The 10,021-nt window shown below is 34.0% G+C and overlaps 1 protein-coding gene across 4 annotated transcripts; it reads right to left on the bottom strand.

Moving 5' to 3' along the window:
- Positions 1 to 5,419: 5,419 nt before the first annotated feature.
- LOC109611990 (zinc finger protein 3 homolog) lies at positions 5,420 to 9,630 on the bottom strand. Of its 4 annotated transcripts, none has more exons than XM_059124318.1 (10): positions 9,388 to 9,630; positions 8,990 to 9,133; positions 8,400 to 8,930; positions 8,261 to 8,341; positions 8,134 to 8,202; positions 7,004 to 7,186; positions 6,662 to 6,940; positions 6,511 to 6,588; positions 5,611 to 6,447; positions 5,420 to 5,547 (listed from the first exon to the last, which is right to left on the bottom strand). In XM_059124318.1, the coding sequence occupies exons 3-10, from the start codon at positions 8,810 to 8,812 to the stop codon at positions 5,466 to 5,468; spliced, it is 2,022 nt and encodes a 673-aa protein (XP_058980301.1). In that variant the 5' UTR covers positions 8,813 to 8,930; positions 8,990 to 9,133; positions 9,388 to 9,630; the 3' UTR covers positions 5,420 to 5,465. The 4 variants fall into 4 exon arrangements, with proteins under 4 accessions (XP_058980301.1, XP_058980300.1, XP_058980299.1 ...); XM_059124317.1 differs by having other exon boundaries at positions 9,508 to 9,603; XM_059124316.1 differs by having other exon boundaries at positions 9,493 to 9,591.
- Between the last annotated feature and the right edge of the window lie 391 nt (positions 9,631 to 10,021).

Here is a 10,021-nt window from a genome sequence, read left to right as displayed (position 1 = left end):
AATGTCAATATTTAAGGAGTTATGAGCGTTTTCTAAAGCAGGCTATATAAGAAACTGCAATCCAAACGATGCTTAAAAACCCCGAAATGTCAATATGTAAGGAGTTATGAGCGTTTTAAAATAGGCTATTTTTCCTCTTTAAATATCTGCAATCAAACCGATGCTAAAAACCACCCGAAATGTCAATATTTACGGAGTTTGAGCGTTTTAAAATCCCCTCTTTTTCCTCTTTAATATCTGCAATCAAACGATGCTACAACCCGAAATGTCAATATTTACGGAGTTATGAGCGTTTTTAAACTACCCTATTTTCCCCTTTAAATATCTGCACTTCAAACACGATGCTAAAAACCCCGCACGAAATGTCCAATATTTAAGGCGTATGAGCGTTCTAAAGCGGGCTGTAAATAAACTGCAATCAAAACGATGCTCAAAACCCCGAAATGTCAATATTTAAGAGTTATGAGCGTTTTAAACTACCCTCTTTTTCCTCTTTAACTATCTGCAATCACATACGATGCTTAAAAATCCCGAATGTCAATATTTAAGAGTTATGAGCGTTTTAAAATACCCTCTTTTTCCTCTGTAAATATCTGCAATTCAAACGATGCTAAAAACCCCGAAATGTCAATATTTACGGAGTATGAGCGTTTTAAAATACCCTATTTTTCCTCTTTAAATATCTGCACTCAAAACGATGCTAAAAACCCGAAATGTCAATATTTAAGGAGTTATGAGCGTTCTAAAGCAGGCTGTAAAGAAACTGCAATCAAACGATGCTTAAAACCCCGAAATGTCAATATTTAAGGAGTTATGAGCGTTTTAAAATAGGCTATTTTCCTCTTTAAATATCTGCAATCAAAACGATGCTAAAAACCCCGAAATGTCAATATTAAGGAGTTATGAGCGTTTTAAAATACCCTATTTTTCCTCTTTAAATATCTGCAATCCAAACGATGCTAAAAACCCCGAAATGTCAATATTTACGGAGTTATGAGCGTTTTAAAATACCCTATTTTTCCTCTTTAAATATCTGCACTCAAAACGATGCTAAAAACCCCGAAATGTCAATATTTAAGGAGTTATGAGCGTTCTAAAGCAGGCTGTAAAGAAACTGCAATCAAAACGATGCTAAAAACCCCGAAATGTCAATATTTAAGGAGTTATGAGCGTTTTAAAATACCCTATTTTTCCTCTTTAAATATCTGCACTCAAAACGATGCTAAAACCCCGAAATGTCAATATTAAGGAGTTATGAGCGTTCTAAAGCAGGCTGTAAAGAAACTGCAATCAAAACGATGCTAAAAACCCCGAAATGTCAATATTTAAGGAGTTATGAGCGTTTTAAAATACCCTATTTTTCCTCTTTAAATATCTGCAATCAAAACGATGCTAAAAACCCCGAAATGTCAATATTTAAGGAGTTATGAGCGTTTTAAAATACCCTATTTTTCCTCTTTAATATCTGCAATCAAACGATGCTAAAAACCCCGAAATGTCAATATTTACGGAGTTATGAGCGTTTTTAAAATACCCTATTTTTCCTCTTTAAATATCTGCACTCAAAACGATGCTAAAAACCCCGAAATGTCAATATTTAAGGAGTTATGAGCGTTCTAAAGCAGGCTGTAAAGAAACTGCAATCAAAACGATGCTAAAAACCCCGAAATGTCAATATTTAAGGAGTTATGAGCGTTTTAAAATAGGCTATTTTTCCTCTTTAAATATCTGCAATCAAACGATGCTAAAAACCCCGAAATGTCAATATTTAAGGAGTTATGAGCGTTTTAAAATACCCTATTTTTCCTCTTTAAATATCTGCAATCAAAACGATGCTAAAAACCCCGAAATGTCAATATTACGGAGTTATGAGCGTTTTAAAATACCCTATTTTTCCTCTTTAAATATCTGCACTCAAAACGATGCTAAAAACCCCGAAATGTCAATATTTAAGGAGTTATGAGCGTTCTAAAGCAGGCTGTAAAGAAACTGCAATCAAAACGATGCTAAAAACCCCGAAATGTCAATATTTAAGGAGTTATGAGCGTTTTAAAATACCCTATTTTTCCTCTTTAAATATCTGCACTCAAAACGATGCTAAAACCCCGAAATGTCAATATTTAAGGAGTTATGAGCGTTCTAAAGCAGGCTGTAAAGAAACTGCAATCAAAACGATGCTAAAAACCCCAAAATGTCAATATTTAAGGAGTTATGAGCGTTTTAAAATACCCTATTTTTCCTCTTTAAATATCTGCAATCAAAACGATGCTAAAAACCCCGAAATGTCAATATTTACGGAGTTATGAGCGTTTTAAAATACCCTATTTTTCCTCTTTAAATATCTGCATTCAAAACGATGCTAAAAACCCCGAAATGTCAATATTTAAGGAGTTATGAGCGTTCTAAAGCAGGCTGTAAAGAAACTGCAATCAAAACGATGCTAAAAACCCCGAAATGTCAATATTTAAGGAGTTATGAGCGTTTTAAGATAGGCTATTTTTCCTCTTTAAATATCTGCAATCAAAACGATGCTAAAAACCCCGAAATGTCAATATTTAAGGAGTTATGAGCGTTTTAAAATACCCTATTTTTCCTCTTTAAATATCTGCAATCAAAACGATGCTAAAAACCCCGAAATGTCAATATTTACGGAGTTATGAGCGTTTTAAAATACCCTATTTTTCCTCTTTAAATATCTGCACTCAAAACGATGCTAAAAACCCCGAAATGTCAATATTTAAGGAGTTATGAGCGTTTTAAAATACCCTATTTTTCCTCTTTAAATATCTGCAATCAAAACGATGCTAAAACCCCGAAATGTCAATATTTAAGGAGTTATGAGCGTTCCAAAGCAGGCTATAAAGAAACTGCAATCAAAACGATGCTAAAAACCCCGAAATGTCAATATTTACGGAGTTATGAGCGTGTTAAAATACCCTATTTTTCCTCTTTAAATATCTGCAATCAAAACGATGCTAAAACCCCGAAATGTCAATATTTAAGGAGTTATGAGCGTTTTAAAATACCCTATTTTTCCTCTTTAAATATCTGCAATCAAAACGATGCTAAAAACCCCGAAATGTCAATATTTAAGGAGTTATGAGCGTCCTAAAGCAGGCTATAAAGAAACTGCAATCAAAACGATGCTAAAACCCCGAAATGTTAATATTTAAGGAGTTATGAGCGTCCTAAAGCAGGCTATAAAGAAACTGCAATCAAAACGATGCTAAAACCCCGAAATGTCAATATTTAAGGAGTTATGAGCGTTTTAAAATACCCTATTTTTCCTCTTTAAATATCTGCAATCAAAACGATGCTAAAACCCCGAAATGTCAATATTTAAGGAGTTATGAGCGTTTTAAATACCCTGTTTTTCCTCTTTAAATATCTGCACTCAAAACGATGCTAAAAACTCCGAAATGTCAATATTTAAGGAGTTATGAGCGTTCTAAAGCAGGCTATAAAGAAACTGCAATCAAAACGATGCTAAAAACCCCGAAATGTCAATATTTACGGAGTTATGAGCGTGTTAAAATACCCTATTTTTCCTCTTTAAATATCTGCAATCAAAACGATGCTAAAAACCCCGAAATGTCAATATTTAAGGAGTTATGAGCGTTTTAAAATACCCTATTTTCCTCTTTAAATATCTGCAATCAAAACGATGCTAAAAACCCCGAAATGTCAATATTTAAGGAGTTATGAGCGTTTTAAAATACCCTATTTTTCCTCTTTAAATATCTGCAATCAAAACGATGCTAAAAACCCCGAAATGTCAATATTTAAGGAGTTATGAGCGTTCTAAAGCAGGCTATAAAGAAACTGCAATCAAAACGATGCTAAAAACCCCGAAATGTCAATATTTACGGAGTTATGAGCGTGTTAAAATACCCTATTTTTCCTCTTTAAATATCTGCAATCAAAAGTTATGCTAAAAACCCCGAAATGTGAATATTTAAGGAGTTATGAGCGTTCTAAAGCAGGCTATAAAGAAACTGCAATCAAAACGATGCTAAAAACCCCGAAATGTCAATATTTAAGGAGTTATGAGCGTTTTAAAATACCCTATTTTTCCTCTTTAAATATCTGCAATCAAAACGATGCTAAAAACCCCGAAATGTCAATATTTAAGGAGTTATGAGCGTTTTAAAATACCCTATTTTTCCTCTTTAAATATCTGCAATCAAAACGATGCTAAAAACCCCGAAATGTCAATATTTAAGGAGTTATGAGCGTTCTAAAGCAGGCTATAAAGAAACTGCAATCAAAACGATGCTAAAAACCCCGAAATGTCAATATTTACGGAGTTATGAGCGTGTTAAAATACCCTATTTTTCCTCTTTAAATATCTGCAATCAAAGTTATGCTAAAAACCCCGAAATGTGAATATTTAAGGAGTTATGAGCGTTCTAAAGCAGGCTATAAAGAAACTGCAATCAAAACGATGCTAAAAACCCCGAAATGTCAATATTTAAGGAGTTATGAGCGTTTTAAAATACCCTATTTTTCCTCTTTAAATATCTGCAATCAAAACGATGCTAAAAACCCCGAAATGTCAATATTTAAGGAGTTATGAGCGTTTAAAATACCCTATTTTTCCTCTTTAAATATCTGCAATCAAAACGATGCTAAAAACCCCGAAATGTCAATATTTAAGGAGTTATGAGCGTTCTAAAGCAGGCTATAAAGAAACTGCAATCAAAACGATGCTAAAAACCCCGAAATGTCAATATTTAAGGAGTTATGAGCGTTTTAAAATACCCTATTTTTCCTCTTTAAATATCTGCAATCAAAACGATGCTAAAAAACCCCGAAATGTCAATATTTAAGGAGTTATGAGCGTTCTAAAGCAGGCTATAAAGAAACTGCAATCAGAACGATGCTAAAAACCCCGAAATGTCAATATCTAAGGAGTTATGAGCGTTTTAAAATACCCTATTTTTCCTCTTTAAATATCTGCAATCAAAACTATGCTAAAAACCCCGAAATGTCAATATTTAAGGAGTTATGAGCGTTTTAAAATAGGCTATTTTTCCTCTTTAAATATCTGCAATCAAAACGATGCTAAAAACCCCGAAATGTTAATATTTAAGGAGTTATGAGCGTTCTAAAGCAGGCTATAAAGAAACTGCAATCAAAACGATGCTAAAAACCCCGAAATGTTAATATTTAAGGAGTTATGAGCGTTTTAAAATAGGCTATTTTTCATCTTTAAAAAGCTCAATATTTGTCAATATTTAAGGAGTTGTGGCAAACATATGTTTCAAGATGTAAACATGGATTTTTTGTTTGAAATCTTTCAAATAAATAAATAAATTCTTAACGACTTTATAAACTATTGAGTCTTACAAAAGGAGCATATGCATCAATTTTTAAATATTGTTTACTATTATTAAATAAAAATTCTTCCAGTATTTTAATAGCTAAAACAACATTCTTTTTTTAAATTTCTTTTTTATTTACTTTTAAAACTCCTCAATTTCATGATCCTCCTTCACAGATGTATGAGTTTTCACATGGCGCTTTAGGTGATTTAATGAGGAAAATCTAAAAATTAAAAATCGGTTATAAAATATTCTTTACAAATTCTCCAACGAATGCTCTACTTACGTTACCCCACAAACTTCGCATTTATGCAAACTCTGCTCACCATGCAAACGTTTGTGTTGCTCCAAATTGAACGCCCGTGTAAATTTCGAATTGCATATATCACATTTATATGGTTTCAAACCCAAATGGATTTTAATGTGTTTATTCAAATCGCTGCGACACTTGAAACTTCTCGGGCACTGTGGACACTGATGTTTGCTAACATCTGAATGCCGTTCGATGTGTTTGCGCAAACTGCTGGCAAATTTGAATGCCTTGCCACACTCTGAACAGAGATAGGGACATGCTCCCGAATGGATGTTCATGTGTTCCTTCAATGTCGGCTCCGATGTAAATTCCTTGTTGCATATGCTACACATCAAATCCTTGTGCGTTGCCATATGCCTCATTAAACGCTCCTCCAAGAGGAATTTCTTATCACATTGATCACACTGGTATTTTTTGGCATTTGGATGTCTTGCTTTGATGTGATCCACCAATGTTTTGGTGGTCAAAAATCCCTTTTGGCAAATGTCACAAATAACATTGCGTGCCAACAACTTGCGGCTATGCACCTGACGGTGCGAGGCCAAGGCAGGTTGATTTTGAAAACGTTTTGGACATTCTGGGCATTTATAACCATCGGCTGGAGGAACGGATTCATTGTTGTGATCTTTGTTGTGTGACTCCTTGTGTATTTTCAAATAATATAGGGAGGTGAAACGATGTTTACATATTTCACAGGCATACGGTTTGTCCAATGAATGGACAGGACTATGACGGCGTAAACGTGAGGGGTTGTTGAAAACTTTGCCACAAACTTCACAAGGATAATGGCCGCCGCCACGGGGTTTTGGTCTAAAAAGAAAAAAACAAAACTTAATTAGACAATATTTCCAAGGAAAATGTAATAACAAATACCGTTCAATCTCATTAAAATTGTTGTCCATATAATCAACTGATTCGTCTGGCTCATTCATAATGGCAGAGTTCGTATCACTAAAATTGAAGTTGAATACACATGTTTTAATTCCAAAATATAAAGATTTTGATTTTATTACTATTTCCCTACCCCATATCAGGACATTGATCAATTTCCAAATAGGTATTGCTTTCGCCCTCGTTATCGAAATTGCTCTTACTTTCATCTTCATTATCCAAATAGGTCATACTTTCGGCTTCATTATCTTCTATGATTTCCTCGAAATAGTCCATAATTTCTTGCCCGGTTTCTTCATCAAAGTTTGTACTCGGATTTGTATTCTCTTTTTGGATTTGTATTTTCTTTTGTTTATTCGATTCAATGCCATAACTCTGCTCTTTTAATTCTTCACTCGGAAAATGTTTAGGACTGAAAAGGAGGAAAATATTTGAGTTTTTGATAACAAAAAGAAAGGTTTATAGAATCTCTTACCTTACTATCAAACTCTCCTCACAACTCAATGGGGCATCATCATCATCCTTGTTTACCAATTGCTGTACATACGTCCTCAGATCCGATAAATTGTATTTATGTTTAATGTACAAATGATGTTCGATACGGGTAATTCGATCAAAGAATTTTCCACAATACGAGCAGATATATTTCTTTCTAGACCTGAAATAGAAAAGGCAAAACATGATGTCAAAGGCAAAAACGCATGTCAGTTCGTATGTATCCATGTATTCTTGTGAACAAAATTCAGGTCGAATTTATTATCCGATTGAGATGAAATTTTCCAAATTTGAAACAATCGGTAAAAAATTAGATATATATATGGGAGATATATTTGTCCGATTTGCCTTTTATTGTGCACCAAACGTGTAATATCCGCCCGAATAGTATGGAATTTTGCACATACAACCAAATTAGGCCTGAAAATAAGTATGCCAAATTTGATCGAAATCGGTTCAGATATAGCTATAGATCCCATATATATTGTTCATCCGATTTGTTATTTTTGTCCTCCGAAGCCGTAATATGCACTCATAAATGCAGCTCAGAAATACCTTTGCTAAATTTTATCGAGATCGGTTCAGATTTGAATAAAGCTCCCATATATAACTTCGTCCGATTTACCTTTTATTGTACACCAAACGTCTAATATTTACCCAAATGGGATGGAATTTGGCACATGCGACCGAATCGAGTCTAGAAGCTAGTATGCCAAATTTAGTGAAGATCGGTTCAGATATAGCTATAGCTTCCATATATATTGTTCATCCGATTTGTTGTATTTGTTACCCACAGCCGTAACATGCACTGCGTAACAACGATATTCAGGGACATGTATCAAATACAGGTCAGAAATATCTTTGCCAAATTTTTTTGAAATCGGTTTAGATTTGGATATAGCTTCCATATATATAAATTTATCTAATTTCAAATTAATTTTGTACCAAATGGGCAATACAAGTCCGAATTTAAATTATACATATGCATCGGCATATTTTGTCCTTTGAACTTTAAATTACAATTATAATCATAGCGTGTATGTTAATTAATATACCTATCTTAAAATATCAATTGAAAAAGACATATAACTGAACTCACAAAAAACTTACATTTGTTTGACTATTTTAAAGGGTTCTGTTCCCTCCAATTTACTTTTTCCAACATATTCATTATCTTGGCTGAAATGTTTCGAGTATTTAATTAATTTTCAATGATATTATTTCAAATAAATCTTACTCAAAGTCCGAAGACTCGCCATCGGTTTCCACAATAAGCTCTTCCGCTACGGGTTCTTCTGCGGCATCCATGTAATTTTTACTAAAAAAAAAAGAAAAGAAATCCATAACCATTTCTTATTGTCTACTCAATCCCTTACCCTCCAACATCCTTTACATAATTTACATCGGCAAAATTCTCATCCAAATCGTATAATTCTATTTTCATTTCATCCACCACATCATTCACCTTATATTCCACCACATCGCTATGCCATTCATTTTCTCTAGTGTCCACAATGAGTTCCGTTGAGGCCACAATTAATTGACGTAACTGATGGTCGGTGTCCATACACATCTGTTGGAATTTATAACTTGTCACCAGTTTATCGACACAATTTTCACAAATTATTGTCGACAAATCAGTGTCCTCCTCGTGGTCGATGTGAATTTGTGGCACAATTTCATGTAACATTTCTAAAATGGTATGCTCATCGACATAATCCAAAAGTTGATAGTACTTGCTGTCACCATCCATGCAGGTGCGACACAATGTTGTCAAATCTAAGGACATGTTGGGAAGATACTTTCTTTCCTGCCACCACTACCAATTTTACATTAAATTAATGTGTTCTGTTATTGTTTTTGTAAATCCTTAAGCCACAATAGTCGAGGCAATCGTTAAGAACTAACTATGGAGGAGAAGAATCTAGTTATTCATGAATTTTATTATGTATTGTATGTGCCTTACCTGAATGAAAATGAGTGCGAAGATATGAAGCAAAGAATGAATCTATCTATACTAAAGGAATTTTTCTTCCTTGGCCACTCCTTCAGCTAAATTCCTCAGCAGCTAGTACGGCATCGAGTTCTTTTCCTTGGCTTGATCTACAGGCTTCAAGTAATGAATACAAGTGTAAAAAATGGTGGGAGAACTTTTCCCAATGATTAAAATGTAAAGGGTGTCTCAAACAGAACGCAGTCGTGAAATCTGCACAGATATCTTGTTCCATACCCAACCTTATTCTGTCATTCTTTGCTATGTAATAAGGCTTCACGATTTTTTTAAATATCCGTATTTTATTTAAAATTTAAAAATTGCGTTCTAATTTTGGGACACCCTTTGTATATTTCGCATGCACAACACACCAAACAGAAAGCCTCAAAAACAAAGTTCAATTGGAGACTATGTATTAATCTCATTCATGTTTTATTCTGCTTTCGAGCGTGCACAATCACAACAATGACACATACACATTTATTTCATACTTTTTCATAGCGAATTATACACTAAAATATTAATTTATTGGCAATTTAACAACCCGACGCTTCCGAGAAAAGAAAACAATGAATAAAGAACACTGCGATATGGCAACTTTGCGATGAAAGACAATACTGAAAGAAATCAGAATAAATGTGAGGAATCACAACAGAAAGACCGAAAAGATAAGTGTTCCCCAGATCGAAAATGACTGTTGCAAGTGCAAACTCCCTAGCCGCCATGAATAACGTTTACGCAGTACTTTGTGATATTTACTGGCTCAGCTGCTGCTGTTGCTACTGCACAATCACAACAATGACACATACACATATATTTCATACTTTTTCATAGTGAATTATACATTAAAATATTTATTTATTAGCAATTGAACAACCAACGACGCTTCCGAGGAAAGAAAACAAATGAAACGAACAAAGAACACTGCGATATGGCAACTTTGCGATGAAAGACAATACTGAAAGAAATCAGAATAAATGTGAGGAATCACAATAGAAATGCCGA

Source organism: Musca domestica, unplaced genomic scaffold (assembly GCF_030504385.1).
Source record: "Musca domestica strain aabys unplaced genomic scaffold, Musca_domestica.polishedcontigs.V.1.1 278, whole genome shotgun sequence".
NCBI classification, from domain to species: domain Eukaryota; kingdom Metazoa; phylum Arthropoda; class Insecta; order Diptera; family Muscidae; genus Musca; species Musca domestica.
This window is presented reverse-complemented; position numbering and strand designations above follow the sequence as displayed.

Coding starts and splice junctions, on each gene's coding strand:
- LOC109611990 (XM_059124318.1), bottom strand. CDS start 8,812: ATGTCCTTAGATTTGACAACATTGTGTCGCACCTGCATGGATGGTGAC. Junction 8,342..8,399: donor TATGTAAAGGATGTTGGAGG/GTAAGGGATTGA, acceptor TTTTTTTTTTAG/TAAAAATTACATGGATGCCG. Junction 6,448..6,510: donor AATTTTAATGAGATTGAACG/GTATTTGTTATT, acceptor TTTTCTTTTTAG/ACCAAAACCCCGTGGCGGCG.